General features: G+C 46.0%; 1 protein-coding gene across 1 annotated transcript in view; it reads right to left on the reverse strand.

Moving 5' to 3' along the window:
- Positions 1 to 26,220, reverse strand: part of RPAP1 (RNA polymerase II associated protein 1) — a 59,976-nt gene that overhangs the window by 17,727 nt on the left and 16,029 nt on the right. Inside the window, exons 7-17 of the mRNA XM_054161503.1 lie at positions 22,887 to 23,093; positions 18,654 to 18,769; positions 17,528 to 17,626; positions 15,303 to 15,404; positions 14,110 to 14,277; positions 9,956 to 10,138; positions 6,474 to 6,608; positions 6,127 to 6,306; positions 4,106 to 4,263; positions 1,789 to 1,968; positions 267 to 468 (exon numbers count right to left, since the gene is read on the reverse strand). Coding sequence (XP_054017478.1) covers positions 267 to 468; positions 1,789 to 1,968; positions 4,106 to 4,263; positions 6,127 to 6,306; positions 6,474 to 6,608; positions 9,956 to 10,138; positions 14,110 to 14,277; positions 15,303 to 15,404; positions 17,528 to 17,626; positions 18,654 to 18,769; positions 22,887 to 23,093 — 1,730 coding nt within the window. The remainder of the gene's footprint in view (positions 1 to 266; positions 469 to 1,788; positions 1,969 to 4,105; positions 4,264 to 6,126; positions 6,307 to 6,473; positions 6,609 to 9,955; positions 10,139 to 14,109; positions 14,278 to 15,302; positions 15,405 to 17,527; positions 17,627 to 18,653; positions 18,770 to 22,886; positions 23,094 to 26,220) is intronic.

The raw sequence follows: 26,220 nt of genomic DNA on the forward strand, positions 1-26,220 counted from the left end.
TGTAAACACTGTATATTTTGTACCTATTCATTGCATTTCATTGTAGATCATAGTTTTGCCTGTAAACACAGCTTTCATTTGCTTCCAGCTGAGCTAGTCTGGCAAATTTAATGATGAGGGGAATTTTTCAACCCACCACAAAGCCACAAATAAAATCTAGTCCTCAGATAGATGCCTCAGCAGCTGCCTTCTTCATTACTGCAAATTCAGGTTTTCAGAGCTGATGGTGGTGAGATGAAAAGACAACCTGTATTTTCAGGCCTTACCTGTTGGCTGCAAGCACTGTAATAAACTCCCAAGTAGATCACATAGGTTGTGGTCAGAGGCTGGAGAGTGTGCCAAGTTTCTGTATGTGCTATCTCTTGGAGGAATTTTTTCAGACTGGTCTCAAGGAAGGGCTGCAGGCCTGACACTTGATTCCATGCTACTGGAGGAGGTGGAATCTGCTCACCATCTTCTGAGCTATTACTGAAACACAATGGAAGAATGACACAGGATAGTAAATGTGTCTCAGAAACACTTCTCTCTCTAAATCATAATTTTTAAGGGCAAGATTCCTAATTACATGTAGTCTGGAAAGCAATACCTGACAACAGTCTCTAGGGGAAAAAGTCTTTGCACAGACCCAAAGGCCAAACCAAACCAATTTGGACAGAAAGGACAAATGTACAATCTGCTTCTGAAAGCTGCATTTTCATGACCTGCACTACTCTGTCCTTGAGCTATGCTCTAATTTCACCAGACATGCTACCTCAGCATCCAGTTTTAGCTAAAGAGTTTCTTGCTTTTCACCAGAAAAAGAATCTCTGTCTTCAGTAAACCATGGAATCACAGAACACACTGGGTTGGAAGGGACATCTAGAGGTCATCTAGTCCAACCCCCATGCGGCAAGCAGGGACTTCCCCAACTCAATCAAGTTGCTCAGAGCCCCATCAAGCCAGACCTTGAATGACTCTAGGAATGGGGCTTCCACCACCTCCTCAGGTAACCTGTTCCAGAGTTCCACCACACTCATTGTAAAGAACTTCTTCCTCATGTCCAATATAAATCTACCCCTCCCTAGTTTAACATCATTGTTAAATAGAATAGACCAGACCAGGTTGGAAGAGACCTTCAAGATCATTGTGTCCAACCTATCAACTAATTCAACCCACCTAAACAACTAAACCATGGCACCAAGCACCCCATCAAGTCTCCTCCTGAACACCTCCAATGATGGTGACTCCACCACCTCCCCAGGCAGCCCATTCTAATGGGCAATCACTCTCTCTGTATAGAACTTCTTCCTAACATCCAGCCTAAACCTCCCCTGGCACAGCCTGAGACTGTGTCCTCTTGTTCTGGTGCTGGTTGCCTGGGAGAAGAGACCAACATCTACCAAAACAAACAGCCTCTTAATCATGACACATCTTGGTTTCTGCAGATAGCTTCTTTCCTCTTAAACTCAAGAAGGTTACTATACTTTCCCCAGAGAGAAGGTCAAAGGAACATCCCAGCTCTTTTCATCAGGGCATTTGGCTAACAACTGTCCTTCTGCTCCACAGCTGAATGCACATTTTGGCTCCTGCCTTTCACCAGCCAAGCAGGCACACAGCTGTCTGACTCAACACTGATGCTGACTTGGGTCAGAGGGAATACAGCCCCACCATGCAGGGATTCACAAGTGAGACAGCAAACCATGCAAAATAAAGGAAAAATGAAGGAAGTAGCCAGGTCTCCAAACCAAAAAGAGGGAAGTCAGGATGCCAACTACTCAGACACAAAAACTGGTGACAGAGCAGGCCTACCTGTTCAGCTTGGCCTGCAGCTCCACCGCATAGCCAGCTGTTTGTGTCACATGTGTCAGCAGAGTCACTACTGCCACCGCTCGCTGGACAGACAGCTCCATCACAGGGCTCTTCCCATGGCAAGCGCTGAGCAGGTCAGGCAGGGACTGCAGTATCCTCACCAGCACAGGGTAAAGATCCCTAGAGCATGAATGACAGAACAGATGAGGTTGGAAAAGGTCTCTGGAGATGATCTGTGGTTCAACTCCCTGGCTCAAGCCAAGTCTGCTAGAACAAGCATGCTCAGGAACATGCCAGTTGGATTTTGAATATCCTCAAGGATGGAGAATCCACAATCTTCCCATGTGATCTGCTCCAGGCTTTTGTTGCCTTCACAGCAGAAAAAGAACATTTTATGCTTCAGTACCATTTTCTGTGTTTCCATTTGTGCCCACTGCTTCATGTACTTCCACTTCACACCACTGGAAGAATCTGGTCTACCTTTTTGGCACACTCCCCTCACATGTTTCTAAAGACTGCTAATACAAGATTATGAGAACCATCACCAACAACATCATAACATAAACAGATGTGGAAAGAAAGGTGACAAAGGGAGAATATTATCATTCCAAGTTCATCTGAACAGGATCCACCTAATACTCTTCCTCAAAGCATTTTGATATTGTCTAGATAGGCTACTTCTATTGTATTCTTGTTTCCCTCGTTCTCAAATTTTCAGCCAAACTATCCACAGCTACAAACATGCAAATCTGAGCAACCTTCTGTTTCTCTCTTCTCAACATTACAGTGCCAAAATATTATATACAGGTTTTAATCTTTATTAGCCAATACACCTTGCTAGGCCAGAGAACATAAAATGCTGTTGCAGAGAGAGAATATCCCTTCTGAAACTTAATACTGGTCTCTTGCTTCTCTTCAGAGGAACTACAGAAGCCATCTCCATGCTTCCAGGTCAGTGCAATTACAGGAAGATGATTCAAGTCTGAGGCAGGTCTGACTTATCTTAGTGCAGACCTTGATGGTCAGACACAAGAACTTGTGCTGAACTAAAAGTGGATGCAGCACGCAGTCTGTCTGCATCAGCCTGCCTTGCTTAGCGTGCATGCCGGCGACTGCTGCCCACTGCCTGCCTTTAGATCATCAGATTGAATCCTAGGCGTGCTGCAAACGATGTGCCTTGATGTCACACACAAGCACAGATTATTCACACTTTTAAGGGGAAAAATACACAGCCCTAAAACATTAGGGTGATCTCCCATAGTATGGAGGAGAAACAATAAAATATCAATGCTTAAGCACAGAAGATAAAGAACAACCAGGAATAGAATAGACCAGGTTGGAAGAGACCTTCAAGATCATCATGTCCAACCTATCATCCAACACCACCTAATCAACTAAACCATGCAACCAAGCACCCTATCAAGTCTCCTCCTGAACACCTCTAATGATGGTGACTCCACCACCTCCCCAGGCAGCCCATTCCAATGGGCAATCACCCTCTCTGTGTAGAACTTCTTCCTAACCTCCAGCCTAAACCTCGCCTGGCACAGCCTGAGATTGTGTCCTCTTGTTCTGGTGCTGTTTGCCTGGGAGAAGAGACCAACCTCTGCCTGTCTACAACCTCCCTTCAGGTAGTTGTAGAGAGCAATAAGGTCTCCCCTGAGCCTCCTCTTCTCCAGGCTAAGCAACCCCAGCTCCCTCAGCCTCTCCTCACAGGGCTTGTGTTCCAAACCCCTCACCAACTTTGTTGCCCTTCTCTGGACACCTTCCAGCAAGTCAACCTCCTTCCTAAACTGAGGGGCCCAGAACTGGACACAGGACTCGAGGTGCAGCCTAACCAGTGCAGCGTAGAGGGGCAGAATGACCTCCCTGCTCCTCCTGATGGCCACACTGTTCCTGATGCAGGCCAGGATGCCATTGGCCCTCCTAGCTGCCTGGGTACACTGCAGGCTCATGTTCAGCCTACCATCAATCAGCACCCCCAGGTCCCTCTCTACCTGGCCACTCTCCAGCCACTCTGACCCCAGCCTGTAGCACTGCATGGGGTTGTTGTGGCCCATGTGCAGAACCCGGCACTTGGATGTGTTCAGTCTCATGCCCTGGGACTCTGCCCATCTGTCCAGCCTGTCGAGAGACAATACTTAACACAAGTACCTCTAGAAACTGAGTTTTACTGTAGGAGGCCAGAGAAAGGGAGGTAAGAGTCCCTGAAGGGAGTAAAGGCTGAGCCTGGAGATCCCTATACTTGCCCCTCTGGAACAGGACATTTGTTTTCTCTTGTGCCCTCCACCCTTGTTTCTTCAGCTTTGGGCTGTACCTGTAGAGGTCACAGGCCTGCCCATAGCCAGCAGCCACAGCCCACAAGCGGAAGGCCTCAGTGCTCAGCCTGATAGCTTCCTCCCTCGGCAGGAGCAGATCCTGTGGCTCTTCAGCTATAAATCGACTTAACCGGCTTTTCATTCCAAATTGGTTCAGCTGCAAAACAAACAAACAAAAGAGAAAAGAATGAACAACAAAACCAGACAAAGGGCTAAGAGACATCAGCTGCACGCATCATTATCTCATTACTCTGACACACCAGAAGGACTGCAGATTTCAGTTCAGCTCATTCCAGACTCCTCCCGCCCTGTTCTAATCTGTCTGCATCCTCTGTAGTCTTAAGGAGCGCACTACAAAGGATCAATAAATGGTCAATGGCTATTAAGGGAGAAGAATTCCTGGGAGGGATGCCACGGTGTTACCTAATCCATTCCTCACACAGATCAACTACACCTAAATCATTCCTGATGGAGGTAGCACCCACACACACACACACTCGTGTTTTGGATGCTCTCTGCAGCATTTTGCTTCATTTTTTAAACTATAATTAGCCTTCCTTATGGAGTCATAAATAGAAGCCTATTAAGTCAGGATTACATGTAAAAATGTATCTGATGGAAAAACACTGTATACCAAAGCACTGGCTTGACGCCAGTGTTCTTTCTGGAAGGTCACACAGAGGTTTCCACAACCTAAAGCTTTCCATGATTCTCTGTTTGTTTTATAAAAAGGGTACCTCCTGCCGCTTACTTTTGGAAGATTAGAGAATGTTGATGCCTTGAAAATGTTCTGAAGTTATTTTAGTATTGAATTAAGCATGACATGACTCATTTGCAGATCTCTAGAAATAGTTTTTATCCTCCCCAACAGCAGGGTATTTTTGCTTAACCATAAAAAAGAGCTTCTCTTTCCCCCTCCCACACGTACACTACCTTGTGTGTGCTCTGTCTAAACAAATGAGCTAATAATGTCTTTTTCTTAACACAAGGACATATTATAGATAATTTAAATTTCAAATGCTTTAGAGACATCTTGCAGGGAAATCAATGCACACCAGCAAGAAAGCAAAGGAGTTGATGAATCAAACTATGAATTCTGACACCCCTCCTACAGAACAGAGGGGAAAGTCAGATTTACTTCCAGAGGAGGAAGTTGGAAGAATTTTGTTGTTAGCTAAAGTGAATTCCTACATTGATGAGTTTGAATTGGTTTTCTTATTGTCTTCCACTGCTACGTTTAAGGGCCTGTAACAAGTCATATGAGAGTGCAACAGAACCAAAGCCTGAGTGGCAGGAACCTTGCAAGCAATTTTTGCATGCCTTGGAACCCCCTGGGGTACACAAAGCCTGAAACAGGAAAATTCAGAGATTTTCTATTATGCTTACAGCACCACTTACAGCCTTTAAATATCCCACTATCCATTACCAGCACATTACTCTATGTATTTCAGAGCACAGCCTGCTGGGGGTCTGCTGATGCTGGCAGTTTCCTGGATGGCAATTTATTAGAAGCTGTTAACAATGTTGAACCAAACCCCCTGAGAGGTGCTCATGGCACTGGAATGGGTGCTGCTTTTGGTGGATGGGATGCATTTATAGCACCAGTGTGATGACATAGATGAGTGAAGGCCACTATCTCTGAAACGGAAAACCTGTCCAGAAGTAGGTAAGAGGAGTTGGAAACACTGACAAAAGACTTTAGCGTTATCAGGACAAATCAACAGCAGGAAAGTTCAACTAGAGTTGCAAAACACCAGAACAGCAATTAAATCTCTAGTTTTAGTCCTAAGCTGCCCATCACCAGAACATGGGAGAGCACAGAGCATCACACACCAGTGTGTCTTCTAAACATCCACTATTGGTCAGGATCACTGAACTGTGTCCTTCAAAACACACATATGTACCTTCTTCACAATGATTGTTTCAGCTTCAGCTCAGAGTCCTCTACCTTTACTTAGAAACTAAAACAAAGAGAACAAAGGCCTTTGCAATCAGAAGAGCTCTTTTGAGACTCACTCACCAGCCTGGCTGCTGCGTTTCGGCCTCCAGACGCCAACACTCTGATAAACTTCATAGCAGTGGCACAAGGAACACCATGGAGGCTGGTGAGTAGACACCCTGGCTCAGCCACCCGGGAATCCCACTGAGTAGGGAGAAATTCCCTGACAATGGTCTCAATCAACCGAGGACAGTCAAGCAGCTGCAGAGGAAGAGCAGGTAGCACAAATAACTGAAGGTATGCAGTTACACAGACAGGCGACACACACACGGCTGCCTGATCTCCTTGCTCTAACTTCAGCTGGTCTTCCTTCCCTTTTTCAAACTTTTCTTGACCTTTCCTAAGCTCCTGTACAATGGGGGATTTACCTGGCTGCATGCTTCAGAGGAGTGCCTTGCTATGTGGGTGAGGATGTGCAGTATGTCCAGGACTACCGTTGGAACAGGTTGTACCACCTCCAGGATGTACCTCAGCCTGTGCTGGATCCGTGTCTTCAAAAGTCCCTGAAAACCAGTAAATTCCATTACATTATTAACCATTGCTTTCTGATCTGGAAGACAAAAGCAGATTCAATTACATCTTCTGTAGAGAGATTACCAGTGAGGAAACAAAGAACTAAGTTCCTGTGGATTTGACCATAGGCTAGCAAATGAGCAAGAGTTAGCTCAAGAGAGCAGGAAGGACTGAACAACTTCTCTGCATCAGACCACTGGTGGGGTTTGGGTGCTTGTGTTTTCCAGAGTACAAGACTGTGAGCAACAGGGAATATGAAAATAATCTTCTCTACAAAGGGCTACTAAAACCTAGTGTGGCTGAAAAGGGTTCTCATGCTCCTTGAATCATTTTGGCTGGGTGCCACCTCCAGCTAAGGCAGCACTGTCTGATACAGTACCTGTTATGTCAGAGAAAGATGACAGAAACAGAGAGCAGACAAAAGAAAATCCGGCTTAGGAGTAGGAAGAGAGAGATGCAGAGAGATGATGTAATTTCTATTTTGTTTCACAGAGCAGAATGCTGTGATCAGTGGTGGTGCCAGGAAACAAATCTTCAGTTTAAGTGATGGTGTTACAGAATCAGAAACATTTAGGCTGGAAAAGACCTTTACAACATATAGTACCATCATTAACCCAGCGTGACTAAGTCTGCTGCTAAACCGTGTCCCTCAGCACAACAGCAACAGCATTCCTACTTCTAAGAATACAGTTCTGAGAAAAGGCAACTTCCTAACACCCAAACTCATAGTAGTGATACTCTAAAAAAGTTTCAGTGAGGTAAGTTCAGCTGCTAGGTTAAATACTCCTTTTCCAACTATGGGGAGTAGTTGGATTGTAACACCCCATAAGCAGGTATGAAATGCAATTTCACAACTGGAACAGTGGAGAATTTAGTGTCAAATACCTTCTGAGCTCAGGCCACCTGAAACAAGTTAAAGTACTTTATGCTGAACCACATACCTGTTTCTGGAATCACAAGCTGGTATCATGTCTTCTATCTACAACTCTTTTTGAGCAGTGTCACCTAGCAGAAAACATCTGCAACCCTGAAGCCTCTACACAAGACCAGATATGAAGTAGAGCAGCTCATTTGCTCAGTGAAGCTTTTAACCAAGAGCCATTTGAACACAGGCTCAAGCACAATAACTAAGTGATTTTAATGATCGCAGCAGGCAAGAGAGTTGAAGCAGCTCCACCGAGGCTGAGTGTGAGGCAACAAAGGTTGCTACTTTTAGGGCTCATATCAGAAATGTGCAATTAGGCTTATATATGTGAGGAACTCCTTCCAAATGCTGTAACTGTATCTGAGAAATGCAATCACAAAGAATGAACATGAAGAAATGCTAAGGAGCCTCCTTATGTCAAATGCACAAAGGGTATCACTGTATAGATCTAACTAGTTTTCATAGAACCATTGAATGGCTTAGGCTGGAAGGGACCCCAGAGATCATCTACTCCCACCCTCCTGCCATGGGGCAGGGACACCTCTCAACTAGACTTGTTTGCCCAAGGCCTCAGCTGCTCTGGCCTTAATCATCTCCAGGAAGGGGGTATCCACAACCTATTCCAGAGTCTCACCACCCTCGTGGTGAGAACTTTTTCCTAAGATCCAGGCTGAACCTAGTCTCCCTCAGCTTAAAATCATTCCCCCATGTCCTGTCACCAGACACCCTTATGAAAAGACCCTCTCCATCTTTCCTGTAGGCTCCCTTCAGGTGTCAGAAGGCAGCTATAAGGTCCCCCTGGAGACTTCTCCAGGCTGAACAACCCCAGCTCCCTCAGCCTCTCCTCACAGCAGAGTTGTTCCAGTCCTTCGATCATCCTTGTGGCCCTCCCCTGGACTCACTCCAACAGTTTTATGTCCTTCTTATGATGGGGACTCCAGAACGGGACACAGTATTCGAGGTGGGGGGGTCTCACAAGAGCAGAGTAAAGGGGAGGAATCACCCACCCCTCCTGACCTGCTGTCCATACTCCTTTTCACAGTATCACAGTATCACAGTATAACCAAGGCTGGAAGAGACCCCAAGGATCATCAAGTCCAACCTGTTCCAACAGACCTCACAACTAGACCATGGCACCAAGTGCCACGTCCAATCTCCCCTTGAACACCTCCAGGGACGGTGACTCCACCACCTCCCTGGGCAGCCCATTCCAATGACGAATGACTCGCTCAGTGAAGAACTTCCTCCTCACCTCGAGTCTAAACCTCCCCTGGCACAGCTTGAGACTGTGTCCCCTTGTTCTGGTGCTGGTTGCCTGGGAGAAGAGACCAACCCCCTCCTGTCTACAACCACCTTTCAGGTAGTTATAGAGGGCAATGAGGTCACCTCTGATCCTTCTCTTCTCCAGGCTAAACAATCCCAGCTCCCTCAGCCTCTCCTCTCCTTTTGATGCAACCTAGGATATGGTTTGCTTTCCGGGCTGCATAAGCTGGAATGCTCGCGTTCAGCTTTACAAAAGCAGATACAGACACTTTAATAATGGCTGGAGCTTTTCACTTTTAGCTCAAATAAGTGAGCTTGAAAATCATGTCTGCATGCAGCCTTTCCACAAATCTTATAAGATACCAGCATGCTTGATGCCAGTTTCCCCAGAGGAAGTCAGAGATACTTAATGATACTGAAAACAAGCAAGTCAAGTCTCTGTATTTTTAGACATCAATAAAATTACTCTCCTGGTAATATGACAGCAACATACCACCTAACAGCCAGGGAAGAGTTATAATTCTTGTTCAGAATGTTCTTAACAGCATACACAGGAGAGTAGACACTTCTACAGCACACACAGCCACTGTGTAGAGCCTATTTTCCTAAGATTCCAAGTCTAGCTCTGTGGTTAGGCTGCACCTCGAGTCCTGTGTCCAGTTCTGGGCCCCTCAGTTTAGGAAGGAGGTTGACTTGCTGGAACGAGTCCAGAGAAGGGCAACAAAGTTGGTGAGGGGTTTGGAACAGAAGCCCTATGAGGAGAGGCTGAGGGAGCTGGGGTTGCTTAGCCTGGAGAGGAGGAGACTCAGGGGAGACCATATTGCTCTCTACAACTACCTGAAGGGAAGTTGACAGGCGGAGGTTGGTCTCTTCTCCCAGGCAGCCAGTACCAGAACAAGAGGACACAGTCTCAGGCTGCACCAGGGGAGGTTTAGGTTGGATGTTAGGAAGTTCTATACAGAGAGAGTGACTGCCCATTGGAATGTGCTGCCTGGGGAGGTAGTGGAGTCACCATCATTGGAGGTGTTCAGGAGGAGACTTGATAGGGTGCTTGGTGCCATGGTTTAGTTGTTTAGGTGGGTTGGATTGGTGGATGGGTTGGACGCGATGATCTTGAAGGTCTCTTCCAACCCGGTTTATTATTATTACCTTTACAACATCATATCGGGCCACATCTGGATCTGGCTTGTTTTCATCTTTTAATTTTTTATCCTGAGACTTCTCTGTTCCATTTAATTCTTCCTCTTCCTCCTCTTCTTCCTCCTCATTGTTGGGGACAAAGGGGAACGCAGCCATCCCTTGGTACCATGAGAAAGTCCAGTCAAGATATTTCTACAAGGAGAGTAAAACCACAGAAAATAAAATTCTCAGAAAGAAATCATGGAAGATAAAAAGCTGTCAAGGATACTTTTGATGCCAGAATGATTTAGTGACTCCCACCTAAGCTTGGAGAACAGGCACACAGTAAAGGGGATGTACAAGTGCAATGCAATGCATTTTCAGAGAACTGATTTTAACTTCTGATCCATGTGCACTTGGGAAGCCATGAGAAGCAATACCATGAGGTGAACTAAATCCACTACAGAGGTAACAGAAATGCAGCTTAACTGGCAAACATTTACAATGAAATAAATAAACCACCAAAGCTCTAGAAGTTAAACTGGAATTTGGCACTTATTGGCTCTGTTCCCATTTCTGGACTGTGTGGAACTCAGGTCACAAATAATACAGAATGGTCACATAAAAATTGGTACATTAAAGACTGCCCGGTGGGTGTGTTTGTGTGTGTTTGGCTTTTCTTTGACTATCTCTCAGCTCCAGCAAATAAATACCCCACCTTGTGTTCACAGCTAATGACAGTGTCAGACACTCTCAAGCTCTAGGGCAATACTGCAGTAGGTTAGCTTTTAACATTTCAGAGAGCAGATTGTTCCTGTGGCAGATCTACATCCCCGCTGGAGAAGAGGAGGCTCAGGAGAGACCTTATTGCCATCTACAACTACCTGGGGGGAGGTTGTAGCCAGGTGGGGGTTGGTCTCTTCTCCCAGACAACCAGCACCAGAACAAGAGGACACAGTCTCAAGCTGTGCCAGGGGAGGTTTGGGCTGGATGTTAGGGGGAGTTCTTCACAGAAAGAGTGATTGCCCATTGGAATGGGCTGCCCAGGGAGGTGGAGGAGTCACCATCACTGGAGGTGTTTAGGAGGGGACTGGATGGGGCACTTGGTGCCATGGTTTAGTTGTTTAGGTGGTGTTGGGTGATAGGTTGGACTTGATGATCTCAAAGGTCTTTTCCAACCTGGTTAATTCTATTCTATTCTACTTGAAGCCATGGTTTAATTGTCAGGTGGTGTTAGGTGATAGGTTGGACTTGATGATCTCTGAGATCTTTTCCAACCTTACTGATTTCACATTCTAGAATCACAGAAGAGAGGCAAATCAAATGACTATGCTGCTTTATAACAGCTTCAAATTTCCATTCCTGAACTGGCAAACAGAAATAGCTAACACACTGGTCAGAAAATAAGGGGCAGACTTTAAACAAACTCTGAGGTTTTAGGAAAAAAGTTTGGATGTGAATGCCAAGGAAGACCACATTATTACCAGACCCTAAAGAAAACCCAAACAAACTAAACCAACCAACAAAAAACAATTATAATACAAACAAATAAACAACAACAACAACAACAAAAATCCCCACCACATAAACTAAAAAAACCAACCAACCAAAGGCACCAAATAACAGTAATTAAAAAGCCCAACACACAAAACCAAGGCCAACAAGAACCCAACACCACGATCGCCACCACAACATGAAACAAAGCTGGTCAGTGAATGACATGGTCAGAAGAGACCTGACTTAGGGGATGAAATCCACCTGTAATACATAGTTTGGTATTATAGTCTTCCTTCCACCAAGAGAAGGAAAAGCACAAGATAGAGTATCTGGGTCTTTGAAGAAAAGAGAGACAGGTGCTTCCTTCCCACAGCCATTGATGAATGAACTAAACCTTCACACAACATGATTTTTTTCACCTGTTGATCTGTATTTACAGTATTTGTCTTACAAATTCTGGAGCAAAAGGCCAGACTCCCAGCTCTGTGCCTTTCTCAGAGACCTTCAGAAATTCAGCAGCTTGAGACTCTAGAAAGGACTCTAAATGAGAAAAGATACTGACACAGCACTTGGTGCTGCTTTTGGCAGCAAGAGTCAGCACTTACACAAAATATCACGCCACAAGCTTTGATCCAAGAATCAGAGCACTGCAGTTATAAACCAGAGTAATATCAGAAGAAAGAAAAGAACATTAAGAAGCTGATTCATAGCATTAATTGCCTACCACAGGCATGCAGCCCTCATCTGGCAGAGCACCGTTAAGCTCACGACTCAGAAAAGCTACCTTGTCTTGGAGAAAGCTACCTAGTCATTTTTTTTCCCCTCTTGACTCCCCACCAGGGATAGCTCTAAAGGCCTAGGAGAAGTTCCAAGAGGCTTCTTGAGATCTACCCACTCTTCTCTATCACCAGCCCCTTTGCAGTCTGACACAGCTCTTGTGAATAGAATAGAATAGACCAGACCAGGTTGGAAGAGACCTTCAAGATCATCGCATCCAAACCATCAACCAATCCAACCCACCTAAACAACTAACCCATGGCACCAAGCACCCCATCAAGTCTCCTCCTGAACACCTCCAATGATGGTGACTCCACCACCTCCCCAGGGCAGCCCATTCCAATGGGCAATCACTCTCTCTGTATAGAACTTCTTCCTAACATACAGCCTAAACCTCCCCTGGTGCAGCCTGAGACTGTGTCCTCTTGTTCTGGTGCTGGTTGCCTGGGAGAAGAGACCAACATCTGTTTGTCTACAACCTCCCTTCAGGTAGTTGTAGAGAGCAATATGGTCTCCCCTGAGTCTCCTCTTCTCCAGGCTAAGCAACCCCAGCTGCCTCAGCCTCTCCTCATAGGGCTTGTGCTCCAAACCCCTCACCAACTTCGTTGCCCTTCTCTGGACACCTTCCAGCAAGTCAACCTCCTTCCTAAACTGAGGGGCCTAGAAATGGACACAGGACTCGAGGTGCAGCCTAACCAGTGCAGTGTACAGGGGCAGAATGACCTCCCTGCTCCTCCTGATGGCCACACTGTTCCTGATGCAGGCCAGGATGCCATTGGCCTTCTTGGCTGCCTGGGCACACTGCAGGCTCATGTTCAGCCTACCATCAACCAGCACCCCCAGGTCCCTCTCTGCCTGGCCGCTCTCCAGCCACTCTGACCCCAGCCTGTAGCACTGCATGGGGTTGCTGTGGCCAATGTGCAGAACCCGGCACTTGGATGTGTTCAGTCTCATGCCCTTGGACTCTGCCCATCTGCCCAGCCTGTCGAGGTCCCTCTGCAGAGCTTCTCTACCCTCCAGCAGATCAACTCCTGCCCCCAGCTTGGTGTCATCCACAAACTTACTGATGATGGACTCAATGCCTTCATCCAGATAATCAATAAAGATGTTAAAGAGCATGGGGCCCAGCACTCATCCTTGGGGCACACCACTAGTGCCTGGCCGCCAGCTGGATGTGGCACCATTCACCACCACACTCTGGGCTCTGCCCTCCAGCCAGTTCCTAACCCAATGCAGTGTGCTCCCATCCAAGCCATGGGCTGACAGGAAAGCAACTTGAAACAGAGCCCAGTGCATTATCTGTCTATAGTGGACTGCTTCTGTCCAACCAGGAAGGCATCTTAATCTCTCTGCTCAGGGCTCTCTAGTACCTCTGAATGCACAGAAGAAATTTCAACCTTCTAACAAGATAAAAAGCTGTCAGGAGAAAATACACACAAGAAGGTGAAATTAGATATTTATCAGTGTAAGAAAAGCACATGAGAACAGAAGAAAATGAACAATGAGAGGAAAAGAAAACAGCATCATTATGCAGTATAATGGAAAGCTGGGAGAAGCAGGGAAACTACAAAACAAGAAGCTGACAACATAAGCAGCCACATTACAATAAAAACCAACATACAATAGCCTGATCCAGATTGTAAAGAACTCAAAATGAAGAGAACCTCAGCAGCCTGCACTGAATTTAATCCTGAGGCAGAGCTAATTCAAACAGAAGAGATGTCTGAAACTCTCACACTGGGATGACACACTCCCTTGCCTGTCCCAGAGTACAGCAATGGCATTCTACTGACCATTAGACTAACTCCTCCAGTAAGCCTTTGTTCAAGCTACTTACCATGCCTTCTCATTCTGATTCCTGTAAACAGCTCAGCATGAAATCAAACCCAGTCACTTAATGATCATCTCACCTCATCATCTAGTGACACCAGCAGAGCCCGGAGGGCACCGGCAGCCGCTGCCATGACATTATCCACTGCGTCATCCAGCGAGAAGCGCAGCAAGAAGAGAAACCCAGCGTCAAGCAGCAGATGCACAACGCTGCCCTTTAAGGAGGAAGCAAATTCTCCAGCCTTGGCCTGAAAGGGATGGAACACAGAACCTGTGTTAAAGCTGTCTCACCATTCTGCATGTTTGCTTTTTACTGTAAAGCAGCTAAAGTGTGTGCAGGTTTTTTCTTCCCCCCTTTATTTTCCCCTCTGCAGAGGCACACAACTCCAGTTCCTTAATTCAGGATGTCAGTCCTTCTAAAGCATGAACCTATCTTTTGACTTCACCCTGTTCTGCCCCACCATTCTTCTCAAAACCATGCTGTGCCTTCCACTGTCACTGCAGCGAAGGTTAGCATTTCCCCTAAGAGCTAGGTGGAAATATGCACAGAAGCAAATACTCATTCTGGTTTATGCTACTTGCACACTGTTCTGAGTATCACAGAAGCACTGGAAAAAACCCTCCGGATCACCACGTCCAACCCAGAATCCTACACTACAAAGTTCACCTCTAAACCATTTCCCCAAGCACCACATCCAAATGGCATCTAAACACATCCAGGGTTGGTGACTCAACCACCTCCCTGGGCAGCATATTCCAATGCCTGACCACTCTTGCTATGAAAAACTTCTTCCTACTGTTCAGTCTAAACCTACCCAGTTGCAGCCTGAAGCTATTCCCTCGTGTTCTATCACTAATCACCTGTGAGAAGAGACCAGCATCAGCCTCTCCACAATGTCCTATCAGCAATGAAGTCTCCCCATCTCTTACAGAAAAAGCACATCATGAAATTGGCTCAAACAGGACCAAAAGGGTCATTGCCAAGGATTGTCACAAAATTAACACCAAAAAGCCCCCAACAACTTCTGCCCAAAGCAACAGCAGAACTAAAGTTCTAGCACTACTGCTGATGAACAGAGGAACTTGAAACTCTCTTCTATCCCAACACTTAATTCTTCTAACAATAAGGAGATCCCCAGGGCAAAAGAATGCCCTGATGGTCGTTTTGCTCACCATTGAATACTGAAAAGCAAAGAAGTAAAACTAGAGAATCTGGGTCCTGATCCACCAGGAACTTGCATGATGGGGAGGAATTCCATGGAAACTGACTTACCTTTTGAACAATCCGCCCCAAGACCTGCAGAGCCAGTGTCCTCTGTTGGATAACTTGGCTGCGAGACAAATGAAAGAGCTCTTGGAGAGAATAACCAGCCCTCTAAATGGGGAAGGAAGGAAAAAAAGCAAACAACACAAAACCAAAATAAAAACAATAACCCCCCCCACCCCTCACCTATAGGTAAAAGCAGCCCCCTTTAAATAAGATTAACTGTAGAACACTGCATAGCAGGACATAAACTGCTGGCTAAGCTGTCAGCTCGTGGTTTGGACAGCAACACTCTGCGCTGGGTTAGGAACTGGCTGGAGGGCCAAGCCCAGAGAGTGGTGGTGAATGGTGCCACAGCCAGCTGGAGGCCAGTCACTAGTGGTGTGCCCCAGGGATCAGTGCTGGGCCCCATCCTCTTTAATATCTTCATTGATGATCTGGATGAGGGGATTGAGACAATCATCAGCAAATTTGCAGATGACACCAAGTTGGGAGCAGATGTTGGTCAGTTAGAGAGTAGAAAGGCTCTGCAGAGGGACCTCAACTGACTGGACAGATGGGCAGAGTCCAACAGGATAGCATTCAACAAGTCCAAGTGCCAGGTGCTGCACTTTGCCCACAGCAACCCCATGCAGAGTGGCTGGAGAGCTGCCAAACAGAGAGGGACCTGGGGGTGCTGATTGACAGCTGCCTGAACACAAGCCAGCAGTGTGCCCAGATGGCCATGAAGGCAAATGGCATCCTGGCCTGCATTAGGAATAGTGTGGCCAGCAAGAGCAGGGAAGTATTGTGCCCTGTACTCTGCATTGGTTAGGCCACACCTTGAGTCTGTGTCCAGTTCTGGGCCCCTCAGTTTAAGAAGGACATTGAGACACTTGAACGTGTCCAGAGAAGGGCAACAAGGCTAGGGAGAAGCCTTGAGCACAGCCCTGTGAGGAGAGGCTGAGGGAGCTGGGGTTGTTTAGCCTGGAGAAGAGGAGGCTCAGGGGTGACCTCATTGCCCTCTACAACTACCTGAAAGGTGGTTGTGGCCAGGAAGGGGTTGGTCTCTTCTCCCAGGCAACCAGCACCAGAACAAGAGGACACAGTCTCAAACTGCACCAGGGGAAGTTTAGGCTGGATGTGAGGAGAAAGTTCTTCACTGAGAGTCATTTGTCATTGGAATGTGCTGCCCAGGGAGGTGGTGGAGTCACCATCCCTGGAGGCGTTCAAGAGGGGATTGGACGTGGCACTTGGTTGCCACGGTCTAGTCAGTCATGAGGTCTGTGGTGACAGGTTGGACTTGATGATCTTTGAGGTCTCTTCCAACCTTGGTGATACTGTGATAAACTACAATGCAACGGTGTCTGTTGCTTTGTGGCAATTGCAAGAGCTTCCAATCATTGTGTGACAGGGAAAAAAAGAATTTCTAAAGAAAAGGATGTATGTGCACCCTTCTCCAACACTGCAAATCCTCAGAAGTGTATCCAACAGATCAAGGGAGGTTTCTCCTCCTCCTCTACTCTGCCCTGGTGAGGCCACACCTGGAATATTGTGTCCAGTTTTGGGCTCCCCAGTTCAGGAGGGCCAAGGATCTACTTGAGATAGCCCAATGGAGAGCTACCAGGATGGCTGAGGGTCTGGAGCACTGACCTGTGAGGAAAAGAAGAGAGACCTGGGGCTTTTCAGTCTGGAGAAGACTGAGAGGGGATTTAATTTATGTTGATAAGTATCTGAGGGCTGGGTGTCAAGAGAGAGGGACAGGCTCTGCTCACTTGCAGCCCGTGATAGGACAAGGCGTAATGGATATAAACTACAACACAAGAGATTCCACCTCAACATGAGGAGGAACTTCTTCACTGTGAGGATCACAGAGCATTGGAACAGGCTGTCCAGGGAGGTTGTGGAGTCTCCTTCTCTGGAGACTTTCAAAACACTTCTGGATGCATTCCTGTGCCAGATTCTATGGTCCTGCTCTGGCAGGGAGATTGGACTCGATCTTCAGAGCTCCCTTTCAATCCCTAACATCCTGTGATCAGAGGCATTAAAGGGAAAAAGCATTAGTGGAGTTTTCTGAAAGTGCAGCACTTAAGGCACACAGGCCCAACTCCCCTTCAGGAGCCTCTTTCAAAAGGAAAGCTGTCGTCCACACTTTAAGGTTTTTGTCACTGAAAAGTCTTGACACAAAAAGGAACCTGACAAATCAAAGAGAGACAAAGGAAATGAGTGTGCCCTTTCTACTACATTACACCTACCTCTGCCTCTTCTCCATGGTGATGAAGGCCTAGGTGTGTCGGTAAATCAGCATCTGCAGGAATCAATTCTCCTTTTAAACTGAATCGAGCTTGCATTCCCTACCACAAAAGAGCAGAGGGAGAAAATGACTACTGCTATTGCCTTCCAGAACACTCATCACTTAAAATACCTTTTACAATGACAGTTCAGGTACTCTCCAGGTCAGGCCACAAATTCTTTTTAAAAAAAATAAATAAATGAGCCTGCAGTGTGCCCAGGTGGCCAATGGCATCCTGGCCTGCATCAGGAACAGTGTGGCCAGCAGGAGTAGGGAGGTCATTCTGCCCCTGTACGCTGCACTGGTTAGGCCACACCTCGAGTACTGTGTCCAGTTCTGGCCCCTCAATTTAGGAAGGATGTTGACTTGCTGGAAGGTGTCCAGAGAAGGGCAACGAAGTTGGTGAGGGGTTTGGAACACAAGCCCCATGAGGAGAGGCTGAGGGAGCTGGGCTTGCTTAGCCTGGAGAAGAGGAGGCTCAGGGGAGACCTTCTTGCTCTCTACAACTACCTGAAGGGAGGTTGTAGACAGGTGGGGGATTGGTCTCTTCTCCCAGGCAACCAGCACCAGAACAAGAGGACACAGTCTCAGGCTGCACCAGGGGAGGTTTAGGGTGGAGGTTAGGAAGAAATTTTACACAGAGAGAGTGATTGCCCATTGGAATGGGCTGCCTGGGGAGGTGGTGGGGTCACCATCACTGGATGTGTTTAGGAGGAGACTTGATAGGGTGATTGGTTGCATGGTTTAGTTGATTAGGTGGTGTTGGATGATAGGTTGGACACAATGATCTTGAAGGTCCCTTCCAACCTGGTTTATTATATTCTACTCTAAATATTTTTTCCCCCTTATCTTTCAAGCCCTGTTCCATCCCAGATTGCAGCTGACAGACTCTCACTTGCTAGTTCTCTCAAAGACTGAGCTGATCACATATCACCCCACCCTGTGGAAGAAACTAGGGAATCTCTCAGTCTGATGAAACTCAACAGACTTGAGTAACCACAGGACTAGTTTTTGAAGCCTTCAAAACTGTGACTGCTGAGAAGCAGTATCCAGACACAAACATGAAAAACGAGTTCCTGCTTTCAAACCTCTTTGGTTTTCTTCTGCCGAGGTGCTGGCAAATCTTTCATCCATTCCAGCTTCTCAAACTCCACATTGTCCATGTGAATCCATTCCTTCTTGGGCTTCACAGGCAGATCATCATCTTTGGAGGCAGGGGGAAGGAAAAAAAAACAAACATGGAAGTGTTACCTTCCAAGTCAGAGATGAAGAAAATACTACTCCTCCTTTGCCAGTCCATGTGGCTTAAAGACTGCATCAAATACAGGATTCATGAAAAATAAGCAAACAATTTTCAAACTGACTGTTGTCTGATGCATAAACATCAAAGATTTAAAGCTGTTTTCATCTTCCCTGAGAGCTGGAAGAGGAAGCAAACAGCACTGTAATGAAATTCACAGACAGAGCTAATTTGGGAGAAGTTGAGCAGAAGTCAGGATACAAATAAGGCAGAGTGATCAGAGCCAGGGCAGGGAACTAGTATCATCCAGGGAGGGAGGGTGCTAAGGGAGATGTGAAATGATTCAAAAGTATTAATGCAGAGGTCCAAGCAAATTTGGAAGCCAGTAAGATTTCAGTGTAGAAACACTGGGGAGAGCACAAATCCTTTTACGTGTGCTTTCACTGCCTCTGTGAAGCTGCTCTTCATTCCCTGTTCCTCACCAATAGCTTGAGGAGATCAAAACAACTGAAAATTTACACAGCTTGCCTGAGAAACAGTTCAGTGGGAAAACTGGACAGCTGAACAGGAATTTCAAAGGTGCAAGTACTAAAGGAATAAATGACTGATTTAACTTTATGAATAGTTTTGACTACAAGAATTTGAGAAAGAAGACATTTATGTCTGACATCACAGGAGTTGCCCTAGGAGAGAGAGAGATCAGCACGTGGAAGAATCTCACAAGTGAAGGGACGGGACTGATGTAACTGGAAATGATCTGAAAAGTAGGAAAGGGAATGTTTTATTACTAGTACATTATCCCATACCAACAAGAGAAGATGAGCTAAAAAGTCTTTTCTGTCTCCAGAGAAATCACACATAAGGAACAGGCACTCTGAGGGCATGAAAAGCAGCAGCATCATAGAATACATAGAATAAACCAGGTTGGAAGAGACCTTCAAGATCATCACGTCCAACCCATCCACCAATCCAACCCACCTAAACAACTAAACCATGGCACCAAGCACCCTATCAAGTCTCCTCCTGAACACCTCCAATGATGGTGACTCCACCACCTCCCCAGGCAGCCCATTCCAATGGGCAATCACTCTCTATGTATAGAACTTCTTCCTAACATCTAACCTAAACCTCCCCTGGTACAGCCTGAGACTGTGTCCTCTTGCTAGAGCAGCCCAGAACTCACTTGCACTCTGAACTCACAGTACTCTGGTCTTAGGATCATAGAATCTGAAGTTGAAAAAGACCTCCAAGATCATGAAGTCCAACTCTTAACCCAACACTGACAAGTCCACCACTAAACCATGTCCCTAAGCACCACATCAACATGTTTTTTGAACACCTGCTCTACTACTTCCCTGGGCAGCCTGTTCCAATGCATAACCACTCTTTCAGTGAAGAAATTTTATCTAATATCCAACCTAAACCTCCCTTGCCACAGCTTGAGGCCATTTCCTCTTGTCCTATCACTGGTTAACAGGCAGAGAAGACCAAACACTCACCTCACTGTGACCTTCCTTCAGGTAGCTGTGGAGAATGAGAAGGTCTCCTTTGAGCCTTCTCTTCTCCAGACTAGATTTATAATCCCTCAGCTGCTCCTCAGTGTCTTCTCATGCAAGGAACAGTGAGTCCCACTGAGATGCTCTTCTTTCATTGTATCTTTTCCTGCTGATAACTGGCCTGAAACCTAACCTTTTACTTTCCTCCAATTAGCAGACAAACTTTCGGGAAGGGCACTCATCCTTTCTAGGATGAAGCTTCACCCTTATGATCAATGTGGTATTGAGTCAGGCAAGGAACCAAGCACAGCATTATCTTCCTCAGCCAGAAAGCTGTTCCACAGAATTTCAGCCAAAGCACACATTTTAATTGAAGAGAAGGAAAAAGCATCTGAGATGTAAGAAAAGTGGAATGTTTGTGGGTGGTAGGTGCAAAATTTTAGGAAATTAAATCAGCAGAAAAATGAAATCTATTGACATTTGCAATCCAACAAATTGTTTTCTCCATTAATCACTAAATTGATAGGGCTGGGTTAATCATTTTATGAATAGGATTATACATATTACCACCAGTCCTTACTGTTAAGATAGTGTCAATAAGAAAAGAGAGATACATACTCCAGGGCAGCAGCAGATTGTCCAGTTACTGAGAAATCCCTTTAGAGAAACACAAGCTGACAGCGTCAATGCAACACTTGCAACTGAACTTTTTCAGCCTTGGGTTGCACCCAAGCTCTTCCCTTTCTGCTTTGCTCCCCCTTTTGTCTCGGTGCCAGAATTTACTTTTACATTTGGTGAGACTACAAGTTGCTGGGTAAAGGCTTCACCATCTTGTTTATAAGAAACAGTAGCCTTTTCTCTCATTAGAAGCAGATTTGACTTCTGAGCAATCCCCCTGCTCTGTGTCATCATCCTCTCCTTGGGGAAATTCAGGATGACCATTTTGGCTGGGTTATTCACGATGATTTTACTTCTGAGCACAAATATGATGCAAAACCTCAATGCTAAGCGCTGCTATGAAATTAGTATTTTCCATCTCCTGCTGACCAAGATGGGCAGCAGGCATAAATTCAGGTGCTGGAAAGGGTTCCCTTGGGTTTATACATGTATTCCAGCTCATCCTTTCTTTGTTATTTTAAATATCCTAGGAAGGCTTCTCTTCTTTCCTGTGCAGTAAAGGATGCTGCCATGCAAGTAAAAGATGTTGCCAGCACAGGAATGTGAACACTGAGCTATTCCCAAGAGCATTACTTCAATCTTGTTCAGCCTGTTCACACTTCTATTGCTCCCAGGGGAGGAAAAGAACGTTACTTAACCTGGTGTTACCTGTGCACTCAGTGGTTCTGGAAACAAAAAGCAACTAAAAATAGTCTTTTTGATTAAGAGAGATTTGTGGACAAGTAAAACTTGGGAACAGTGAAAGGACTCTTCAGCAAACTGTCTTCCTCAAGAAGAGGCTAATCAGCTTTCCTTCTCCTGCACGTGTACAAACACACACTCACACTCATCCCTCTCATCAAGAAAATGGTAAACAGTTGCTGTCTCTTGGAACCACCAAGCTGAAATCCAGGAGTGATTCACAGGCTTCTTTAATCAGCCTGCACGTTGCACCAGCACACACACAAAATGCATCAGAAGAAGGGATCAGGAGATGGAGTCAGCCCAAACGTGGATTGAGGGAGCAGCATGCTAACCAAGGAGAGAGGCAGGCTACAAACAGAAATGTGGGCAAGATGAGAATGAAAGCCTAAAATCACAACAGAGAAATGGCTTTTTAAAAAAAAACAACACCCAAACCAAAAACAAATCTGCAATGAGGAAAGCAATGCTAAGAGCAGAAGTTCATGGGGAAAGCACTTCTTTTCTCTGCCATGAGAATACATGGGTTGCTCTAGCTGCTGGGGATAAAGCAGCTTTCTCCTCACACAGCCATATATTGAGTATTAAAGCATTCTCTCCTAAGAGGCAACAGCTCTGTACAGTTCTTCCAAAAAAGCAGAACATCTTAATACTTCCCTCCATCCACAGCATACAGAAAAGAACTGTATCCTGTGGAATTCACTGTGTGGGCTCTGAGAAACAAGTCATAGAGTGGGGCCATCCAACCCTGACTGACACTATGATACTATGAATCTACAATGGAATGCAATGAATATGTACAAATATACAGTATTTACAACATTTACAGGTATTTACAATTAATAAACAACACAGTTTATGGCCACCCCACACTAGATCAGGTTGGCCAGAGCCTCGTCCAACCTGGTCTTATAAACACCTCCAGGGACGGTGCCCCAACCACCTCCCTGGACAACCCATTCCAGGGCTTCACCACTCTCATGGGGAAGAACTTCCTCCTCACATCCAGCCCGAATCTCCCCACCCCCAGCTTCATTCCATTCCCCCTAGTCCTATCACTACCTGATACCCTGGTATATTGTAGTTTTGCCTGTAAATACAGCTTCCATTTGCTTCCAACTGAGTTGGTTGGCAGGAGCGGGGCGGAAATTTCAACCCACCACAGAACACCACACCACCTTTACATTCATGTTCAGAACATGAGCAAGGTGCACTCTGTTTCTTACCTGTGATTTCTACCTCCCTGTTTTCTTCCTTCTTCACAGATTCTCCCACACCCGGCTCCTGCACGCGAAGGGCTGATCCCACACCACGCCGAGCCGCGGGCAGAGATTCCACAGACTCCTCCGGTCTGTTCCATTCCATTTTTAATTCCTTCTTCTGGCCTTCCTTGCCACCACGTCGTGACTTTAAGAAAGCAACTAAACCAGGATCTGCAAGTATTGACAGAGAGACACAGAGGAAAGTGACAGAGTCTCAAAATACCTGATATGCCTAAAGCTCCTGCTATTTCTGTTTCAGCCTTGTCATTCCCATTCCACATGCCCTCTTCTTCTCTACCAACTCTTCTTCTCAAACTGAGGCATTTAGAATAGAATAGACTAAACCAGGTTGGAAGAGACCTTCAGGATCATTGCGTCCAACCCATCCACCAATCCAACCCACCTAAACAACTAACCTATGGCACCAAGCACCCCATCAAGTTTCCTCCTGAACACCTCCAATGATGGCGACTCCACCACCTTCCCAGGCAGCACATTCCAATGGGCAATCACCCTCTCTGTATAGAACTTCTTCCTAACATCCAGCCTAAACCTCCCCTGGCACAGCCTGAGACTGTGTCCTCTTGTTCTGGTGCTGGCTGCCTGGGAGAAGAGACCAACCTCCGCCTGTCTACAACCTCCCTTCAGGTAGTTGTAGAGAGCAATAAGGTCTCCCCTGAGTCTCCTCTTCTCCAGGCTAAGCAACCCCAGTTCCCTCAGCCTCTCCTCATGGGGCTTGTGTCCCAAACCCCTCCCCAGCTTTGTTGCCCTTCTTTGGACACATTCCAGCAAGTCAACCTCCTCCCTAAACTGAGGGGCCCAGAACTGGACACAGGACTCGAGGTGCGGCCTAACCAGTGCAGTGTACAGGGGCAGAATGTCCTCCCTGCTCCTCCTGCTGGCCACACTGTTCCTGATGCAGTCTTTATGACCTCTTGAGCACACAAGCTGGGTACTGACTAGTGAGGTGACACCAGGAGAAGAGCTGATAAATGTCTTTCAAAGTAAAGCAACCACAAAAATTCTAGTTATTCTCCCAGCTTACAAACAAACAGATAACTGTTTCTTTCCCCCTCACTGCCCCTGGAAAGGCAAATCCAAAGAGAGAGAAATCTGGTCTGTGATTTATGGGAGGAACCCAGGTCTGACATTTTGCCTACCCTGCCCATGGACTGCTCAGTGGCATCAATCTGACTGCTAAGAGGATACACATAGCAGACACCACAAAAAGCATTACCTACTCTTTATTGAATTGCACTGGAGCTGCAGTGCATGCTCTGGATATTATGTTAGAAGGAGATCTTGTTTGTTCTGAATTGACTCCTCATCCTGAGAGTCAATTACAGTCTGACTACAGCCAGAAACCAGACATGGCCATTCTTTTCATGCTTTAGATCAAAAGAGGAACATTTGGGAGACAGGGCTGCTCTGAAAAACAGATAATATTCCTATAGCTCTAACAGGAAGATTTCAGATTATGATTTTACTTTCAGGTATCCCACATAATTTTTAATGGAGCTCTCTTTCTCTGCACACTCTTCATCTAAAAGATGGTGCTGCAATGCTTATGCCAGAGCTGAACAGTATGAGCCTGTGCACTGCACCTCTAAAAGGTACAGAGACACTCCAGCGAGCAGTACCAGGGATGTGTAAGGTAACAGAGTAACACCTACACTGGATATTTATTCTTTGGAGGACAAAGGACATGCAATTCAGAAGTGCTCTGCACTTGAGAGAATTCATCTCAAAAAGGAGACAACCCTCATGACTCTGAAACAGTTCAGAGAGGCTGCATGGATTGCTTTCACACTCCTGATTGCTGCACACTCGCCTCGTGATGCAGTTTAAAGCTCCCTCAGCAAAGGGAAGATGTTTAGCCTAGCCCCATCAAACCACGTCTAGCTTTCAGCCTGAATGCTAGCAGAGCTCTCACTTCCTCATGTCTCCCTGTACACAGCAAGGGAAAGACTGTATTCATTATTTAATCATTTCACAGAAATAGTGGCAAACAAGTCACTGATTGTGTCAATCAGGCCTACTTTCCCCCAGAGTCATAGAATAATAGAGTCAATAAAGTTGGGAAAGACCCCAAAGATCATTAAGTCCAACCTGTCACTCATGACTACTAAACCATGGCTTCAAGTGCCACATCCAATCCCTCTTTGAACGCCTCCAGGGATGGCAACTCCACCACCTCCCTGGGCAGCACATTCCAATGGCTAACAACTCTCTCTGTGAAGAACTTTCTCCTCACCTCAAGCCTAAACTTCCCCTGGTGCAACTTGAGACTGTGTCCTCTTGTTCTGGTGCTGGTTGCTTGGCAGAAGAGACACCTGTCTACAACCTCCCTTCAGGTATTTGTAGAGACCAATAAGGTCTCCCCTGAGCCTCCTCTTCTCCAGGCTAAACAACTCCAGCTCACTTAACCTCTCCTCATAGGGCTTGTACTCAAGGCCTCTCCCCAGCCTCGTTGCCCTTCTCTGGACACATTCAAGAGTTTCAATGTCCTTCTTAAACTGAGGGGCCCAGAACTGGACACAGTACTCAAGGTGTGGCCTAACCAGTGCTGAGTACACTCCATAGGCAAAACCAGAACAGTATCAAAAGTAAGACCATGAAGACAATGCCCAGCATGCAGTTGCCTAACCATCCTTGCACTCCACACCATGGAGTCTCAGCTGCTTCATAACTAAGAGGTTAATTCAGCAGCTGTCACTAAACACCCACAAATTATTCACACTCCTGAATAGGGAGAAAAAAGTCTCTTTAATCTACATCTCTGAGTCTGCCCAGCTCCCAGAGTCATCTGTAAACCAGTTAATTTAGTTGAGGAGTTGCTTCACCATGCATAATTCCCTAACCACATCTATTTTGGGACTGCCAAAATTACTCCCAGTTTCCTTGAGGCTGCAAAGACTGAAAGATTAAAAATTTTAACCCACAAGGCACATAAACAAATACCTCATTTTAAAAGTTTAATCTATTGTGCAAAACTCCTTAAAATGCATCCCATCCTTTTTAAACCCCCTAAGTATTTGCCTCACTGATATCTCAAAGGACAGAGTGATGGAGACAAGGGGCAAAGATCACCAATCAGTGACATGAAAATGAGCATATAAACAAGGCATTTTGCATAAACAGGGCATTTTTTCATGCACAGGCCATTGCTATAAGCACTGAAGTTAAAGAAATGAAAATATTGGGTTTTTCCTTCAGATGCTTTGGAGAGCTCAGCTCTGAAGGATGCACCTAAACATCCTGTCTGCAATCACTTTGTACAGGTCCTTTGCCACCTTTC

Source organism: Dryobates pubescens, chromosome 5 (genome assembly GCF_014839835.1).
Source record: "Dryobates pubescens isolate bDryPub1 chromosome 5, bDryPub1.pri, whole genome shotgun sequence".
NCBI classification, from domain to species: domain Eukaryota; kingdom Metazoa; phylum Chordata; class Aves; order Piciformes; family Picidae; genus Dryobates; species Dryobates pubescens.